Source organism: Anomalospiza imberbis, chromosome 21, assembly GCF_031753505.1.
Source record: "Anomalospiza imberbis isolate Cuckoo-Finch-1a 21T00152 chromosome 21, ASM3175350v1, whole genome shotgun sequence".
NCBI lineage: Eukaryota > Metazoa > Chordata > Aves > Passeriformes > Viduidae > Anomalospiza > Anomalospiza imberbis.
The window spans coordinates 9,800,491-9,820,335 of record NC_089701.1 but is presented as its reverse complement, the minus strand read 5'-3'; the positions used below and the strand labels follow the sequence as shown (position 1 = coordinate 9,820,335).

The 19,845-nt window shown below is 47.9% G+C and overlaps 1 protein-coding gene across 2 annotated transcripts in view; it reads left to right on the top strand.

The window, feature by feature from the left end:
* The window catches only part of PNPLA7 (patatin like phospholipase domain containing 7), a 129,874-nt gene that overhangs the window by 83,734 nt on the left and 26,295 nt on the right, over window positions 1–19,845 (top strand). For both annotated transcript variants that reach the window (XM_068211544.1, XM_068211543.1), the window contains exon 27: window positions 15,405–15,561. In XM_068211544.1, the coding sequence (XP_068067645.1) occupies window positions 15,405–15,561 (157 nt within the window). The remainder of the gene's footprint in view (window positions 1–15,404; window positions 15,562–19,845) is intronic.

Here is a 19,845-nt window from a genome sequence, read left to right as displayed (position 1 = left end):
TTCCCTTCCTTCCTTCTATAACACTGCTGTAATTTTTGCCAAATTGGGTTTTCTTTTTTTTTTTAATTTTACTACTTAATTTACAAGCTCCCACCTGTGGGTGTGCAGGATCTGAGGTAAGGAGGAGCAGGGTCACTGTGTTGGTCCTGTGTTGTCCCTCTCTGCAAAGCTGCTCTGCTGCTGTGTTGGCTTTGGGGTCTCTGGATGCTCATCACCCATTCAGCAACGAGCCGTGGGCCATTAGCCATCACTCTGCTCATTTCTGCATCCCTGAATGGGGAGGACTTGAAGAGGATTAAGGGCAGAGTGGATAAATGGGATATTTCTTCCTTCTCTGAAACTCTTTCTATGCCACAGACTGAAGAGCTTGTTCAGGGGTTCCAGGCTGGCACAGGGATGGTGTGACAGTGACTGTGTTTTCCCTGGAAAGGTACAGAATGCTGTTCTAGTCATTAAATAATCATCTAAATTGTGGTTAGATAAAGATTTTTTGAAGTGAGAATATAATTAAGAGACTGGGGAAAAGACAAAATTGTTCTGAACCATGTAAAGGCTCAGAATTACTCTGAACCTCTGCCTTTGGAAGGGCAAAATAAATTCTTAGATTGCCTGTTTCTAACACTGCTGAAGAGATTAGATTAGGTATTTAAAATCATCCTGTGGCTAAAGCACAGTCAGACTAAGGATGTCTTTGTGGGTCTCTGCACAGAGTGTTGATGGCCTCTGGGTAACAATGACATGAGTATCCTCCCACCTTGCTCTCAGAGCAGGAATCATGCAGGTCACACAGCCAGGGAGAGGTGACAGTGACAGGGGCTGGCTGCTGGGTATTTGTTCAAGGTATTGTGTTCTGTGACTCCAGTAATATCAATTATTTCATTGTTATTTTGGGAATGTTTGTCTGGCTTCCCAGTGACAGCCGGATTGGGAGGTTTTAGCAAGAGCAGCTTCCTAGTAATTATCGTTGTGGTTTGTCATGACAAAAGGCTCATAGGAACTAAAGGTTTTCTTTCTCCTACGAGCATAAAAATAAAACAACTTGAAGTGATATGGTTCTAAAATTACAGTGTTTTGCTTTTGTTAAATGCTAACTTAATTTTAGTTAGAAACGTTGTGGAGTTTGACGAAGGAAAGGGGATTTGTGTTTAGGAAAATAATACCTTTGAGATGTAGCTCCAAGAATAATGACACATCAAGCCCTGCAACAAAGGCATAAACCTTCCATAAATAATTGTCCTGACCTTTAGCCCTCCCACATACAGCCCACCCTTCTTTGGTTTGCTATGGTTGTCTTAGCAAAGCTGTTTGAAAACTAAAATTTCTAGGGACTAAATAATTATTACAGAGCTATCTGGGAATCCCAAGGCTTTGGGAGAAGAATGGGCTGAGCTGTTCAGAATCACAGAGTATCCTGGGCTGGAAGGGACCCACAAGGATCTTTACTCCTGTCCCTGCACAGGCAACCCAGCAATCCCACCCTGAGCATTTCAACCTCTTCTGAGGAGCTGCTGTCAAAGGATATTTATAGATATTTCATCAGGGTGTCTTTTCATTTCTCTTTTTTCTGTTTAGTTTTCTCCTCAAACTTATTATCTCACCTCAGCACTTGATGTGTCAAGTAGCTGGGTTTTTTTGCACACAGTTTTCTTGCTGACTTTACAGATGTGGCTCAGACCGTTTCATTTTGGGCAGTTGGCTTGTTTCAGCAACTTGTCCTTTCTGCCTTTCCTTTGTTTCCAGCTCTGGCCCTCTGGAAAGGGAGGATAAAAGTAGGAGAAGCAAATTCTGCCCTTTTTGTTATGGGATCTCTGTGTCTGATGGATGCTCCTGTTGTCTCCTGTGCCTGCCTGTGCTGCTGCAGCCTGTGCCACGTGCAGGGCACTCACACTCCAAGCTCTTAGAGAAGGAAAAACTCGTGGGCTGCTGCTGAGCTCCTTAAAGCCTGGCTTTATCTTCCTCCTCAATGGCTTTACCCGGGGATGAAGAGGCTGGGAGAGTCCCTGAGAGACAGATCTCAATTGTTCTGCTCTCAGGAGATCACACTGGCTCTCTGCACTCTGGGTTTGACTCTGGGATTGCAGGGAGAACAAACCATGGAGGATTTGCTGTGGCTGTGATGTTTGGCTGCAGCTCCAGCTCACTCTGGCAGCTTTGAGTAAAAACCTGCTTGACAATCCTGCCTCCTGTCTCTGCCACCAGACACTGATCTGTTCTTCAAGAAGGCACAAGGAATTTGTTTGTCCTGTGTCTGCACTGGGACAAAGCCCAGGCACAGGCAGGATGGGCAGAGCTGCATTCGGTGCCTGGAAGGGATGCACAGGTCGCACTGTCCTGTACAGTGGGTCAAGCAAGGAGCAGGTGGGATGTGCCCAGAGCCACCTGGGCACATGGTGGATGCTCACATGCATCTCCAGGAACTTCTGCTTGGAGGCTGAGCCCCGTGTGGCAGCATTACTTGGGAGGGTTTTGCCCCTTTGCGTTCCTGAGCAATCAAGGCAGAAAAGAAATGATGCAAAGCTCCCAACACACCATAAGGAAAAACTTGCAACAGATTTTGAGATCTTGAGAAGATCATGTTCCTTTTCTGACTGTTGGTGCTTTTAGCCTGCAAGTGTGGCTGGGAGGTGAGGAGCTCTTGCCTGGGAACAAACCCTGTGGTGCTTCCCCCGCTCCATCCTGCTAAAAGAGGAGTCGAGTTTGGGACTGATGACCTGATCTACCCATGTAAAACACTTTAGGGAAGTAAGTGCTGGGATGTGAGAGCTGATATTCCACCTCAGGTTGTCTGGGGAGCTGCTGGCTGCCTTCAGCAGGCACAGGGATGTGGTGCTGCTGCTCCATGGCTGGTGACACAGCATTTTAATTACACACCCAGCAATTAAGTGCTGGCCGAGCTGGCAGGATACAGAAGCTGAATCTGCAGTATGCTCATATGTGGAGTCAGAAATGATTAATAAAGATACCAGTAGGTTTTGGGGGTTGATTTGTTTTTCTGTTTGGTTTCTTGCTCTAACACGGAGAGGAGCCTTAAAGCAAAACCCTTGTCATCCCATCCTGACTGAGAGCAGCTGCTTCTTAATTCTGTCCTTTTCTCATAGTAATTGGTAACAGACAGGGTTTGGTGCTTACCCTGTTACTTAGATGCTCAATGCCTCCTCCTTAATTGGATTTTGCCATTTTAACTCAGAAACTTTCACTTCTGCACTCCATGGTGCAGGTCTGGTGTTTGGCAAAGAGGCTCACTGCAGGCAATAGAAATTTCTTTCTTGTCTCCTGTGAAATTCTCATAATTTTTTTCCTGAGCCGAGTCATGAAGCCACTGTTCTTTCCCTCGCTTGAATTCGTTAAGGAAAAAATGACAAGCTGACAGAATTAATGAACATTTAAATTCTCATCAGCGTAACGTGGTAATGCAACAGTGGGAATGACTGAGGAATGTGCTGCAAGGAAAGGAGGGTGGAAATAGCACCTCTGCCTTTTGGGGCTGTGTTTAGTTCTCCCAAGGTCAAGTGCCAGCATGGGAAGGTCTGTTTTCCAGCACTGCTGCTGTGGAGAAGAGCTGAGATCCCTTGTGCAATGTCATCTTCAGCTCCATGGTCCACAAAGGCAGAGAGAAGCACAGGGAGAGAAAACAGGGAAGACTGCACAGAAAATATCTGAGCTTAGTGAGGGTTTTAGGTGATGGCCCCTGGGTCAGGACCGAGGTTTGGCTCCAGGGGGTGGAGGGGGCTGGCTGGTGGTGCAGTGGTAGAATTGACACCTCGTAGCTCAACTTCCAGTGTGTGTTGCAACATCTGAGGAATAAAAAGCTGAGATCTGAGGTGGAAATAACAAAGTGCTGTCCTTGACATGGACAGTTTGCTTCCCTGGTGCTGACAGCTCCCTTCCCAGGCTGCATCTCCTTTTTCTGCATCGTGGTTATGAAACCCTGGGGTTCAGTCTTGGGCAATAACAGAACCTCCTGGGGACACTCTGAGGTTTTATGGTGCAGGTGCTTTGGAATCAGTTCCAGCAGTAAAGGAAGATTAATTCTTATTCCTCAGCTAAGATAGGTAACTAATGATAGGAGGCTTTTTACCCCTACATGGAGGAGAAGTGTGTGTGGATGTTGTTTTAAACTGCCACTGCAGAGCTGCAGAACTTGAGATGGAGCAGGTGAGCTCCTAAGATCGATCACTGAACCTCAAATACAGGGAGGGAGCTGGAAACATGGGGGGAGTTACTTTCTTAAACTATTAAACCTGACCACAGGCACCCAGACAGTGTGCTCCTAGGGTGTGTGGGAGGAGAGGGGAGGAATTTGCTGCCTGAAGGAGGCAGCTCCAGAGGAAAACACTGCCAGAAACACTGATCAGTGTTTCCCCTATGGGATCCTAAATGCACTCAATATAGAAGTTACAGAAGGGATGAAGGAAAATCCCATGGGAGTTTCCTGGGCTCTTGATGTTCCCCATATAAATTAGAACACAGTAAATGTTTTTCAGCTCCTTTGTTGGGTTCAGGACTTAACATGGACTGAGTCTGGGGAGGGGCACCCCAAGGCAGGAGGGGCCCAAGTTGTTCTGGCTGTTGTGGCCAGTTCCTTGTGTTGGAGGATAAAAGTAATATCTTGAGAACTTGCTTAACAATGTTTCTCCACTCCTCCATTTCTATCTAGATAATACACAAGATATTTTCCCTTTATTTTTCCCACCTGGCTGTGTCTGCCAGTCTGTAAGTCTTTTCCCTTTCTAACGCATCCAGTCCTTGAGATTTCTCAGTTTCTTTGCTCCACACTCATCCCTTCTTGTCTTCTTTACATCTGCCATTTAGTTCCTTTCTCAGTCTTTGCTTTCAAGTCCCCTCACAAATTGTGAGATTTTCACCTATTGTGAAAAAATGGCTTTTTTTTGCCATCTTGGTGTGTCCCTGTGTGTCAACAGAAACACATTTGGCTTTGAAATCATTCCAGATCACGCAGTGAGCTTTAGGACTGCACCAGGATTGCAAATAGGTTGTTTATTGCAATGTTTAATGTTGTTTTCAGTGGTTTATAATGGGGCACAGGTATCCCCTTCATTTGGTGTGTCTGCCTCGCAGTGCTTAAAATTCACAGGGCACAGAGCTGACAGCTTGAAATGTAGAAAAATTGGATTCAGGGTTGTGTTTTTCCCCGAAGTGCTCAGAAAACAGCCTGAGAAAATGCTTGTTCTGAAGTAAGTTATGGAACAAAACTGTTGCTAAAACCATTGTTCGTTGTGACCTTGGCTAGGAGAGGTTTGGAAGGGCAGCTCCAGCCTCTCCAGGTGCTCTTGGTGCCTTGAGCCACTGGCAGCTCTGAAGGGTTCGGTCACTGGGGAGAGGAAGGCACAGGCAGGATTTCATGGGGCTGGGGTTCAGCTGCTGAGGGGTTGAGGAAATGGCTGAAAGCCTGGGAGCTGTGCTCTGCTTTGGTGAACCACAGTGTGGTGACCCTCTGGAGCTCTGAAATGCCTCTGGAGCACTTAGAGGGAAGAGAAATACAAACCGTTACCGGGAGGAGTTGTTTGGGGTTTCAGGAGGATGTTGTTATCTCAGAATGGAAATGGATTTATGCTGCTGCCTCCTGGGTTGGATGTGTCTGGGGAATTTGCTTGAAACCTGCCATCCAGTTATTCTGATGGAGCTGACTCCAGCAGGCAGAGGGGTGACCAGGTGACCCCTTGTGCTGTCTGGGTGCAGTGCCAAGACATGGTCAGTGTTTATGAAGGGGCTGCTGAGGTCTGGGGGTATCTTTGCCTCCTCTGGCAGGAGGGATCTGGGTGCTGGGCTCTGCTGGGGGCTGGCCAAGATCCCTGTCTCCAGCCTGGTGTCTGGCAGCCCTGGATGGAGCCTGTCTGGCACAGACTGGGCCCTTCTGCACTGGGTTCACACCATTTCCTGATTGCCACTTACACGAAACAAGAGCAAGGATTTTTTTTTTTTTTTTTTTTTTTGCAATTGCTGTCTTTTCTTTCTCTCCCCCTGATGCAGTCAGGCAGCATCCTTGAAATTTCTGTTCCATTTCCAAGTGCTTGCTGGAGGTACTGAGCTGGCATGTAAGGGCTGTGCTTTCCTCTCCTCTAGCAAGACAGGTCTTGAAGAATATGTGCTGCTAAAAGGGTCCCATCCCTCATCCTGATCATGTTCTGACGTTCCAGCAAATTAAGCTGAGATATGAAAGGAACTTGAAAAATGCTGCTTCTCTGGTTTTAAATGGAAGAATCAGGCTTGCTGTGCAGCATCTGCAGTCTGTCAGTGCCCAGTAACAGCTGAGGAAGCAGGATTTCTGCAGCAGGGAAGTATCAAAATGATACAAAGGGGGCTCAATCTGTTTTGTGTCATGGAAAAAAAAACCCACTCCAACCTCTGAATACTTGAAATATCTTTCCTCCAGTTCCTGTTCTTCAAAGCAATCCCTTTGTACACCAGGCCAGTCTGTCTTTTTTGACTTTGGAAAGGCAGGAAGTTGGCAGCTCTGAGGTTAATCCTTGTGGCCTTTGCAGTCTTCCCCCATCAGGCCAGCCTGAACTGGCTGGGGGCATTTTGGAGGAGGGGAGGCTGTTTGGTGAGGGTGTTATGGCTTTTGTGTGTGTAGATAAACATCTGTACCTCAGTGCACAGAGGAGTGCAATTTCTCTGTGTGATATCCCTTTTTGAAGCTCAGACTGATGCCTGGGGGGCTTCAGAGCTTGTGATCGTTCCTGTAGGTGCTCAGAGAAGTGTCCTGTGCTCTTGGCACAAGTGGAGCATCCATTGCCATGTGCAGATAAACCAGAGGGAAAGCTGAATTCCAGAGTCAGGCTTCTGGATTCCCAGCATCTTTCAAAACCTAGATTTGATTCCAGGGCAGTGTTCAGGAGGTAAAATAACTGAGAAGCAGCAAAACTCTTTATCCTTAAAGATAAAACTGCACCTTTGACTTCGTGTTTTACTTGTGCTGCTCCTTTGGAAAGGCCAGAGGAGTAAGGTAAGGAAGGTGGGCTCCTACTTGGAAAAGATGATGATAATGCATGTTTGGATATCTAATTTGAGTCTTATCCAGGTCAGCCCTAGAGTTATGTTGTTTGAACAAACAGAAAACAACCCCTAAAAATAAATCAGTGAATTTGTTTGCTGCTGTTAGAGCAAAGCTCCTGAGACATGGCTGGAGCTCCTCCGAGGGCCTCGGGCTCTGAGTTTGCAGATGGATGGGGAGAGGCTGCAGCCTCACTGCTCCTGAGAGGCTCTGCCTGGATTCCTGCAGGGAGGGACCTTCATCGTGGTTTAATCGTGTTAGTGCAGAGTTCAGAGCTCTGCCTCCTTGAGCTGGGGGAAAGGCACACATCTCCTGTCCCTGTGGCTGCTCCCAGATCCCCAGACCTGAATGCCAATTGCTCAGAGAGCTGTGGAACAGCTGGGTCATCATGTGCCCACAAAGTCACGTGGATTGGCACCCACAAATGCTTAATGATCTGATTTTTCCTTTTCCCATGGGCAGCACCTCTGTAATTGCTCATTTGCTCCCATCTGCCACACAGGTTGAAGGTTATAACAGTTTCTATAAACCCTCCAAGCAGCAAGAGCTTGGGAGTCACTGACTTCAAAGGTATTGCTTAAAAAGCCCTTAAAATTAATTGCAGGTGGTTTAGTTGGACTCTCCTGTCCTGATCTCCAGTCTTTCCCACCAAACTTATTTATTCACAGCAGTGCCTTGATAAACAGATGAAACTAAACAAGGAGGTGGTGGAGGTGTGGGTCAGCTCTTGTTGCTGGTTTTGCACTTTTTTATCAGTTGTAAAAGCATGTGCCGTGTTCATTTCCCATGGAGCAGCTGTGAAGTTCTCTAGGCAAGTCCCTGTGCTTTCAGGAGTATGGTCCTTGCACTGCTGTGATTTTGGGGAATCTGTCCAGCCCTGCCTGGGCAGTGAGCTTTCCTGTTAAGAAAAAGGAAATTCTCCATTCTATTCTCTAGAAAAGTGCTTTGGTCTTACTTCTGCAGCTTCCAGATGTTGTGCTCAGAATGGGTTCTTCCAAGGCTTTAATAAATAAGTCTCAGAGGGGTGGGGAAGGAGGATGTATTTGTTATCCAAAGAAACTATCTTCCTTTGCAGATGATAACTGAATTGTTCCTCGGCCCAGAGCAAGGGACAGGATTTAGTGACATCCCCAAGTGGGTGCAGTTTGTCACTCAGCCACTCCCTGCTCCTGTGTCCCTCTCTGAGCGTGCTGCTGCCAGCTGGGATCAGAAAACAAAAACCTTGGTGCATTTTATAATTTACTATTTTGTGCTTTTCCTCCCTTCTAATGGCTTCCTCCTGTATCCCTCCTGTATCCCTTTACACCCCAGGGCTGGGTAGCCCTGACAGCTCTCCTGGAAGGGCTGAACACATTTTGCTCATTTATTTCTGTGTCAGGCACAAATCTCTTTGTTTAAAGCTTGTTCTAAAGTTAGTGCATAAAGCAGAAACAAGATCCAGACTATAAAAGGACATTTTATTTGGATTTTCTTGCAGGAAGGGTATTTCACTGGGCTTGTGATAAATAGGAGATGCCTTTTGTGCCAGATGTGCCTGCCTGGCACAGGGTGTGATCTCTGCAGCGGGGCAAGGCCAAAGGGAAATGGCTCCTGAGCTCTGGCTTAAGGAGTTGGTGGGAATCAGGGGGCAAAGCTAAGTGGGAGGATGGAATGAGTTTGTTGTTAATGGAGGGGAAGACAAGAAAAATTCGGGTCTCTGGATCAATATGTGTGGGCTGTGGAAGGCAAAAAGCTTCCTCCAGAGCAGCTGCTGGGAGAGATCCTGCTGATTGTTGGATGTTAGGATGAGAACCCAGTGATGTGGGGTTATTCCCTCTATTTAGCTTAGAAATAGTGCTTAGTTGATTAACAGTTCATTAATGTTGGACAAGAAAGTTCCTTGTAAGAGCTCATGTAGAGCCATGGCAGCAGAAATGCGGGGCCTGGGTGCTGTGCTCTTTTGGAGCTGGCAGAAAGTCACTGCAATAATTCTGGCTGATTTATGATGCTGGGAAGTTTTATGGTCAGGAAGGCTGGGAAATAATGTTATTGGAAAGATATAACTGGGATTAGATTTCAAAACAATGTTTGGCTATATTGCTGCTGCTGCAAGAGCTCAAAGGTGCCAACTGGAGATAGTCCAGTTGCAACTTGTAGCAGACTTGCTCCATTTCTGAGCCAGTGACTGAACCACTCAATGCCAGGATCAGCCACAGAACACACCAAAAATGCTGCTGTTTATGTAAAGAAGAGGCTTTTCCTTATGTCACCTTTCCTGATGCCACTCCTTGTAGCTCTTCACATATACAACATCCAATTTCCACTCACCCCAATACAAGGAACACCTCCACAACGACTCCAAGAAGGATCTGGAACCACCACCACCCCTCAGTTAATGGTTCTGTCATGCTCTGAGAGCTGCAGGCTCAGTCACCAGCCTGTTTTGGGATGGTGGTCCCTGAAGTGCCAGGGGTTCCCTGTGTGCTGGACATGGTGGATTTCAGGGTGTGCTGTCCAGTCCTGTGGGCTTGGAAGCTCAGGCACCTTCAGTTTGTTTTGTGCTCACAGCAGGGTTGGGGGAGTGGTTACCCAAGGTACCACTTTTTGTACATCTCCAAAATGGGCACGGTAAATACAAATTCATAGAACTGCAGAGTGGTTAGGGTTGGAAAAGACCTTTAAGATCATCAAGCTCAAGCATTCTGCCAGCACTGCCCAGGCCAGCACTAACCCCTGTCCCCAAGTGCCACATCCATGTGGCTTTCCAACCCCTCTAGGGCTGGGGACTCCACCACTGCCCTGAGCAGCCTCTGAGGGGCTGGACGACCCTTCCAGGGAAAAGCTGTTTTTATGGCTTTGCTGCTTCAGGAGTTTTAAGGTTCTGAGGGTGTCTTAATTCAGGTTTGTTGGGCCCTAATGGAGCTTAATAAAGTCCCCTTGACAATTCTCTATTTTTCTGCCTCCTTTGCCAGGTAACTCCCATCAGGAAGGAGGGCCAAGAAGCTGTGTTCCACTCCGGGGAGGCTTTGGTGGGAGACACAGCAGAGCTCTGCAGCAGCCATGGCCTTATGGCCTTAATGCTTCTTTAGTCAAAGGAAACAGCATCTCTTCAGAGCATTCAGGGAGATCTCCTTCCTGCTGAATCAGGAGGAGAGATGGGGCTGGTGAGGCTGGATTCCTCTTCCAGTCCAGCTTCCTTTTTGAAGCTGACAGGGACTTTGGAGGTGGTTGAGCTGCAGCCTTGCCTGGCTGTCCCCTTAGTGTCCCCTCTGGCTGCTCCCAGGCTCAGGGTGTTCATTCACAGACAGGCAGCACCCTGCTGGTGTGTTAAAGGTGGCTCGTGGGGGAAATACTGGTGCACAAAATACTGGTTTTGTATTGATTGTGTTTCCTTCAGCCCCTGAGCAGGAGGACTGTGACAGGCACATTCTTTTCTCTCTCAGGATTTTTTCATAGAGGAGCACAGAGAGAAGAAAGAGAAAACAATTTCTATTTCTACTCCTTGTTTTTCCCATGTAGAATGTGTTTAGAAAATTGTTCACCTGGGGTGATTGCTTAATTAGATTCTAGTGAGGATTGTTTGAGCCTGATGGCCAATCCAACCCACCTGTGGCTGCACTCTCGGAGAGGGTCACAAGCTGTTAGTTAGTTAAATATAGTAGTTAGGAAAAGTAAGTATGTAGTTTTAGTATCTCCTTTAAATAGTATATTAATGTATTTTAGTATAGTTATAATAAAGAAATCATTCAGCCTTCTGAACTAAAGTCAGACATCAGCATTTCTTCCCACTGGGTTCACCTGCATTTACAATAGGCAGCACCCTGCTGGTGTGTTAAACATGGCTCGTGGGGGAAGTACTGGTGCACAAAACACTGGTTTTGTATTGATTGTGTTTCCTTCAGCCCCTGAGCAGGAGGACAGCCTGCCTTCCTGCTGGCACTCTGATCTGGGATGTCCTGCTGCACTGGCTGCCTTCTCTTGATCCGGATTCATCCCAGCTCTGGCAGCACGTGCAGGGCTGGCACATGCACGGCTCACAGGGGAATTTTCCTTTTATCAGTTCTGCTCCGGCCTTCGTGCATTACAGTCACATGCCAGCAGCACTTCCCCAGGGGATGAAAGCTAGGGCTCATTTCAGCAGCAGAAATTTTCCTGTAAGACCTTCTGGCAGAAAGGCTGAGCTCTCTGTGTGTGCTGTGCTGAGGTATTTAGGGAAGCAGGTCTCCAACCCTATAACTCCTCTTCCTGCTTTGTGGTAATTTCTTTCCCAGAATCACAGAGTATCCTGGGCTGGACTGGTCCCACCAGGATCATCCAGCCCAGCCCCTGGCCCTGCCCAGACCCCCACCAACCCCACCCTGGGCATCCCTGGCAGTGCTGTCCCAACGCTCCTGGAGCTCTGGCAGCCTCGGGGCCGTGCCCATTCCCTGGGGAGCCTGGGCAGTGCCAGCACCCTCTGGGGGAAGAACCTTTCCTGCTCTCCAGCCTGACCTGTCCTGGCCCAGCTCCAGCCGTTCCCTGGCTCCTGTCCCTGGTCATGCAGAGCTGTCCCTCTGATCTTCCCCTCACAAGGAACCTGGAACTGCAGTGAGGACTCCTCTGAGTCTCCTCTTGTCCAGCTGACCAGACCAAGTGACTCCTTGTGACCATGAGTAGTAGGCAGGGAATGGTGCTTGGAGTTTAGCCAGCACAGCTTCTGGAGGCTCATTCAGCACGGGGATCATGATTTGGTGAGTGCAGAAAGCAGCACTTGGGGCAGCGGATGCCCAGAGCAGCCCCTGCTTTGTGTTGCTCAGGTCAGGCTGAGGCAGTGGCAGGGCTGAGAACAGAGCCTGGCTCTGGCTGCCAGCTCCTCCTTGAGCTGGGTGATGCTGGTTCAGCTCTCTCTGCTAAGGGCATTAATGAATCAGGCCTGTCCTAGGCACTGAATGCATTGGAAAAGAGTTTTTGTTCGGATACTGATTGCACCTCCTGGGCAAATCTTTGGGTTCTGATAGAAATTATTTGAAAGTCATCTTGTAGATCATTGTTCCTAGGCCCCTTGTCACTGTCCTGGAGCAGTGTTAGTCCTGGCAGGGGAGGTGCTGCATCCAGCTGCTCCTTCAGGCAGCTCTAGGGTGAGGAGAGCTGCATGTGAGGAGAGCTCCAGGGACACTCTGTGTGTGCATCCCCTCTCTGGGGTGCCCCTTCCTCCCCTGTAGCAGCACTCCCCTGGCCCTTTCCTCTGCAGTGAGTGACATTCAGCTCTGTGTCAGCAGGAGGTGTTCCCTGTCCCGTGTTGTCACTGCTGTGCAGGTACAGCACTGGCACGAGTTATCCGTCTGCCTTTGTTCTCCTGTAGCCCAACGCTTGTATTTCCACATTTCCCTAAACCAGGACATGTCCCCTGTGAAATTTGGCCTGGTATTACAAGAAGTGCACAATTCCTGGGTTTTTTTCTGCACTAGTCCTCAGGCTGTTAACATGGATCTTGCTCCTGGCTTCAATTTCTTTTCCTCTTCAGTTTGCAGCTGCCCAGTGCAGCCCTGTGGGAGCCCAGGGATGCTGTCAGAGGGGATGAGTGCCTGGCAGAGTGCCGGCACACGCTTCCCCTGGCAGCCTGCCCGTGTTTGGGAAGCTGGGAAGTGCCCAGGACAGAACCAACTGCAAGGAGGTGTTGAGAAGTCCCATGCAGTAATGCTGCTGGGGCAGTGATGGCCTAAAGCTGTAGGGAGAAGGGGGAAAAAAATCCCCATTTCTATCTTTCAGGAGGCCAGGTGGTACCTGGAGAAAAGGGAGGGCTCAGGCACATTTATCTTTTTTCAGGATTTAGTTTGGAAATTCCAGGAATGCTCCTGCTCAGGATGTTGGAGCTGGAAGAGTCCGCTTTGTGGTTGTGGATGAAACATAATTTAATCAGGCAGCTTATGGGAGGTTCCTTTACAAACAAGAAAAGGACTTTGATTCCCATCTTGCTTTGGGATCAGTGAATCTGTTGGAGATATGTGGCTGTCACATTAGTGAGGTATTAGCAGGGACTCTGTGGATGCACCAGGAGAGGATGACTTGCCAGTAAATAATGATCTTTTGTTATTCATGCAGAGGCATCATGCAGCAAAATAGGAACAAATCCAAAGTGCTCACATCAAATGCTTTGTATTTATGGATGTGTGAATCAGGAGAAACAGTTAAAGGGAGGGAATCCAGTCTGGAGTTACTCATGGCCTGTTTAAAATTGTCCTCTAAGCAGGAAATGCTTTAAGGTACTTCACTTTAAGGTACTTTAAGGTGCCCTAAGAAAGGCACCTGATGTGGGCTGTCTCCAGAGAGCAGGAGGTGCAGGGAAAGGTCTGCTCCTTGTGGAATATCGGGGTTGAGGCAGTGGGACGTGCCAGGCACCAGCAGCAGAGTGCCAAAATAGCTGCACTCTAAAAGCCTAAAAACAATGGGCAGGATAAAAGTATGATTCCTTTAACTCAGGGCATCTTGTGGGAAGAAGCAGTAGGAGAAGAGGAGAAGGGGAATTTGGAGAGGAAAGCTAAATGAGCCTTTTTCTGCTCTTGGATTGCAGCAGCACAGATCTGTCATTGAAGTCATTTACACCCAGGATAACCACGAACCTGTCCCAGAGCATTTCAGCAGCTGGAGGGGATTTACTTGGATGGAAAGAATGTGTTCAGCATAGCTTGGCCAAGTGACACCTACGGTGGACTTGGCAGCTGTTAGCAAGTATTTATGGGATGTAAACAGCAAGGGGAAGGAGGATGGAAATAGAGCAAACTGTGGGGGACAGAAAATGGGATGAAAATGGGAAAAGGAAGATTTTTTTTTTTTTATTGCTTTATGGCTCAGACTGCAAAGCATCCATCCAGGTGGGATGAACTAATCAAAAATGCTTCTTATTCACTGGACAAAGCATTTGAAAGCAGAGGCTGTAGCTTTGGACTGCTTGGAAGGGCAATTTGCCTCCACTGCTGTGTTCTGTGGTTCTGTAATGGTTCTGTGGGATAGGCAGGGATCCCTCTCCCTCTGGGGGATAAAAGATCAGATGTGATCAGATGTCCATAGGATCAGATCAAAAGTTCCACCTCTGCTCTCTCATTTCTGATGGCGGGGAGCAGAAATTAGCAGCTTCTGAGCCTCCTGAGCACCAGCTTGCACCTCCCATTTGTCATGTTTAGTAGCCACTGACAGCCTGGTACCTTTGATTCATCCTTTCCACATTTAAATCCATTTGTGATTTGACCTCTCCAGCATGTGGTAACAGTGGCTTCTCCAGTTTGTGCTCTACATACACCTGTCTGCAAATTCTTTCCTTTCCATTAAAATCTCTGTGTGGTGATATCATTGCTGACCCTGCCTGTTTCCCATCAGTCAGGATCTTCCCCAGTCAGTGATTCCAGTTTACTTTCTCCTCCTGTGAAGTCCATCCCATATTCTGGTCACCTTTTGTGCTTTTCTCTGTCATTTTTAAGTTCTGCTCTTTTTTTGGGTGAGAAGTGTGAGCTTGCTCTCCATTTTCCAAACGCTGGCCCATCCTGGATATGTGTTCTTATGTTTGCTGTTGTATTCTGGTTTCTTTGCCACTTGATTTGCCACTTGAACTTGCACTGATTTGCCACTTGAACTTGCACTGAACAGTAGGTTAATATTTTTCAGGGAATATCCCCAGGGGTTCCCAAATCTGTGTTGGCAGAGCTGGATAAGAGCTGGTTGCTGCAGGGGTGTTGCTGCTTCTGTTTTCCTCTTGTCCCATCAGCACTGAGGTTCATCTGTTGTTTATCACCTAATTCCATTGTTGCTCAGAATTCCTTCTGCACTTGAAATCAAGGAATAAGTTGACTCTCCTGAAGGAATTTGTGTCATCCTCAAAAGTTGCCTCCTCATCTGCCCCTCTCCTGGGCTTGTGTGCAGACTCGACTTCTGCCCTCTCATCACTGTTTGTCTCTGCTTGCTTTTGTTTCCATCTTCAAATTCACTATTAATCCACGTGGTGCCCCCTCCCAACACCCCAGGCTGGCTCAGTTTCTGTGGAGAATGACCAGGAAAGAAACTTGTGGGAAGGGCTCTGAACTCCAGCCTTTCCTGGGCGCTTTGGGGGCACCCCAGTAGATTCTGCTCCCTCAAATCCACGCTGACGTTCCCCTCGCCCGTCCACCAGCTCAGCTCTTGGCTGCTTTCATCTCCCTGCCTTTCCCACTGATCCAGGCTGCGTGGTCGTGTTCCCTCGGATCCTCTGGGAGTCTCTGGGAGGATTCCTGCATTCATAATGTTTGTTCCTGGCATCGGGGCTTGTTTAGCAAGAGATTGGCAGCTCAGCTGGCGCGGGCTCGGCTTCCTTAGACGGCCCCATTCATCACCAGCCTTTGCACTCCTTCAATGACTGCTTGGCTGACAGTGGCTCTTCTTTCCCTTCCCTCCCTCGGCACAGGGGCTGCTCCCAGGTGGGCGTTATCCGGGCGCTGATCGAGGCTGGAATTCCCGTGGACATGATCGGGGGCACGTCCATCGGCGCCTTCATGAGCGCCCTGTACGCCGAGGAGCGCAGCTACAACCAGATGAGGATCAAAGCTCGCCAGTGGGCCATGGTAAGCACTGGGAATGTTCCCTCCCATGGGAATGCTGAATTCCATCCACTGGGAATGTTCCCTCCCATGGGAATGCTGAATTCCATCCACTGGGAATGTTCCCTCCCATGGGAATGCTGAATTCCCTCCACTGGGAATGCTGAATTCTCTCCACTGGGAATGTTCCCTCCCATGGGAATGCTGAATTCTCTCCACTGGAAATGTTCCCTCCCAAGGGAATGCTGAATTCTCTCCACTGGGAATGTTCCCTCTCACATGGGAATGCTGAATTCTCTCCACTGGGAATGTTCCCTCCCATGGGAATGCTGAATTCTCTCCACTGGAAATGTTCCCTCCCAAGGGAATGCTGAATTCCTTCCCATGGGAGCACTGAATTCCCTCCACTGGGAATGCTCAATTTCCTCCACTGGGAGTGCTGAATTCTCTTCCCTGGGAGTGCTGAATTCCCTCCAGTGGGAGTGCTGAATTCCCTCCACTCAGAATGCTGTGCTACCCTCCTCCAGTGGAGCAAAGCCCAGGCACAGCAAGGCACAAGCAGCACCCCAGGAAGGTGCAGCCTCCTGAAATTCAGTGTCTGTGCCACAGAACAAGCCCTGCCTGGCAGTGGTGGATCAGCTGGAAAAGCTGCTCCATGTCCAAGGACTCAGGAGGCAGCTGCCTGGCTTAGCTCTGCACAAGTCCCGGTCACACTGTCAAGACACAGTGATGTTGTTTCAGTGTGCTCACCCGTGGTTACCTTTGTTTTATCTTCTCTTTTATGTGCTGGGACCTGTTTCCTTTCCAGCTCTCAACAAATGTGTTTCTCTTTTGTGTAATTCTCTCTCTTTCTCACATGCTGTCATGTGTCAGTGGAACTGAGTGACTGAGGTAATCCTTCTCTAAATAACTCCCAAATGTGTCACTCCTGGTCCTGCCTGTGCACTCCACAGCACTGGGACTCTGGGTCAGGAGAAGTTCCTAACTTTCAATATTTAGTACAAACAAAAACTCATTTTCAAAGTTAACCCAAGTTTTGGGAAGGTTGCTTTGAATACTGACTTCATTGGGTGAGTTTATTTATCATGGAATCAAAGATTGGTTTGGATTGGAAGGGACCTTAGAGATCATCTCATTCCACTCCCTGCCATGGGCAGGGACACCTTCCACTATCCCAGGCTGCGCCAAGCCCTGTCCAGCCTGGCCTTGGTTTTATTTATTGATCAGATGTTGGATGAAAACTGTCCCAGATGACACTGGTTCAGACTGGTTCAGACTGAAGGTGAGGTTATTTCTGAAGTTTGCTGGTTGTAAGTTTGTATTCTTCACATCAACCCCACATTTTCCTGTAGATTTTCTTACTGAAAATGAAGCAACATAGGGAATTTTATAAATAAGAGTCTTTAGGTCTTGGGTTTCAGGGGGAAATAGGATCCTGTCATTGGCATGTGGGCACTGTTTATGTCTCCCAAGGATCCTCTAGTCTGCCATGGCTTTGCAACAAAGACTGTCTCTGGGAAGATGGATTGTGTGAGGGACTGAAATCCAGATGGAGGCCCTGGGAAGTCCCGGTGGGCAGAGTGCTGTGGGACTGATTCACCTCCCCATCACTGCTTGCCAGAAGAATATGGATTTTATGCTTTTTATTTAAGAACTGCCTGTGCCTGGCTGGCTTGGGAAGCACCCAAAACATAAACTCTTTATGATCCAGAGCAGTTTGCTGGAATCACAAACCTGGGGGAGGCTCAAGATTAAAGACATAAAACCAACTGCAATGAATTGTGTAGACATCCCTTAACCTTGCTCTCTCTCTCTCTTCCACCTTGTGCTTCCAGGGCAGCATCTGAGTGGGTGCTGATGCCTCCCTGCCATGCTTTCCCAGCCCCCAGCACTCTGGGGTTCTCTGCCCTCTCTCCAAGCTCTTGGTTAAGCTGCAGCCATGGAATTTTCTTCCGTGCATTTGTCCAGAGGATTCTCTTCCTGTTTGTCAGGTCTGCCCTATGCAGGGTGTGGGGCAGAGCTGGAGATGTTTCCTGGGCTTCTCAGGACTGTGTTCCCACTCTGGAGCTTGCCAGAGCTGGAATCACAGTCACTTTTATCAGGAATAGCTGGAGATGAAATGAAGGCATTTAATCTGTTGATGAACTTTTGAGCACAAATTGCAAAAGCTCAGAGAATGTTTCACAAGGTGAAAGGCAGTTTTTGGCCTGGGGCTGTTTCAGGTGTTGGTTCCTTGAAACGTGCAAATAAGTAATGGGAGAAGTGATTGACCTCTATTAGAGCAAACATTTCATCTTACTAAAGAAGAATGGGTTTTCATGAGGACTTCCACAAGTGTTCTTGCAGATCCATGTCCAGCCCAGAAATTGTCTGAGGGTTTGAGTAGGACAAAAGCAAAGCCTGCCCTTGCCACTGGTGCCAGCAGTGTCCAGAAACTGAAGAGAGCCATGAAATCCCCTCTCCAAGATCACAATGTGCAGAGAGTTTGGAGCATTAGAAATCTTTTATCAGTGGCTATTCGGAGGTGTTGACTCTTGTATGGTGTTAATGCTGAGCAGGGAGAGGGGAAAGGAGCCCCGGTGTGTGGGAAACAGCCAGGAGGTCTGTTGAGGATTCTTGAAAGATCCATTTGAAGGGACTGAGTGTGAGAGAGCTGAAATATCCCCCAGATAACCCCCAAATTGCCATGTCCCAAATGGGACCTTCCCTGCTGTCCCCAGGAGCAGCCAGGCAGAAAGGCTGGAGCATTCTCTGCTCCAGGACCTGCTGATCCTGCTCCTCTGGAGCTGTGCTGCTGAAGGTTACTGCGGAGTGCAGCCTGGGGCCACGTGGGAAATGCCTTCATTGGGATGGATTAATTAACTCTGAGCTTTTCTTACCTCTCTTTTTAATCCATCAGACAGGATGCTGTTTGTCCTGCATTTATTTCTCTTTTTTGGTATTTTTAGAAATTGGCATCTCTCTAGCTGTACACTTGGTGCTGGGAGAAGGGATATTTTTAATGGGATGTGTTTTCTGCACCTAATGAAGCAGTGAAGAAATAAATGACTCTTGTCAAAATACAGGGGGAAATATGAAAATTCCCAGTCAGATTAGTTACTGTTTATTGTCTCTCTGTGTCTTCTGCACCTCTATATAACCAGCAAAGTGAACAAGCCAAAGCTTTGGTGTTTGCAGATTGTTGTTTGAATTAATCAGAGGGTTAATATCTCAAAATAGAAATATTTCACAAAGGTGGAATATTCTTTGGAAGCAATATGGTTATAGGTGTGTGTGGGGCTAAAACGCTGCTCCTAATGGGAATGGGGGCTGGCTGGGTGGGACACTGCCACCATTTGCTGCCTGTCACTGTCTGGTGGCACTGACAGCTCAAATAAATGTGGGGGCTCTGCCCAGGGAGGCAGGAGGTTCTGCCTCTGACCCTGCTCTGTGTGTACATTGGGAGATCCTGGGCTTTAATGAGCTGATCTAGCCAGAAATCAGAAACCAAGGAAAAGCTTTGGTTTTTCCCTGTCATGCCAATCCTCATCCAGCCCTGAGTTATATTTTTGTTGTATTGATTTAACACTTTTTTTCTGTGCAAATTCCTTTCCTTGTTTTATTGAAACTTTATAGGTGAATGCTGAGGAGGCGCTGCATGATCTTTTGAGTACTTTAAAAAATACTGGATCTCTTTGAAATTTTTGTTGTTGCCTAAGTTTTCCTATAACCTTGGGGGTGTTTTATAGTCAGGAACATTAAAAAATCCTGGGATTATACTACACCAGTTCGCCACAATGCTGCATCAAAGAACAAAAGAGCCAGAATGAAAATTCCTCTTGTCCTCATGTGCCTTTGCTCTTGTCCTTCTGCTCTGTGAGCAGACCCTTGTCCTTTCTTTGCTGAAGTTTTTTATACCCTAGGGTCACTTAAAAAAATAACTGTAGGATTGAAGGTCTTTTTAAAAGAAAGCTTATCTTGCAGCAGAGCTGTAGTGATGAAAGTTCATGAGAAGTTAATGAAGAACTGGGAAGAAATTCCTCCCTGGGAGGGTGGGTGACCCTGGCACAGGGTGCCCAGAGCAGCTGTAGCTGCCCCTGGATCCCTGGCAGTGTCCCAGGCCAGGCTGGACAGGGCTGGGAGCAGCCTGGGAAAGTGGGAGGTGTCTCTGCCCGTGGCAGGGGTGCAATGAGATGAGTTTTAAGGTCCTTCCAACCCAAAAAATTCCATGATTCCATGACCTGCGAGCCTTGAGAGCACTGGCAGAGCTGGCTCAGGGCTGGGTTTCCCATTCTGGTGGTGTCAGTGGATGAAACTCTTGGAGCTGCT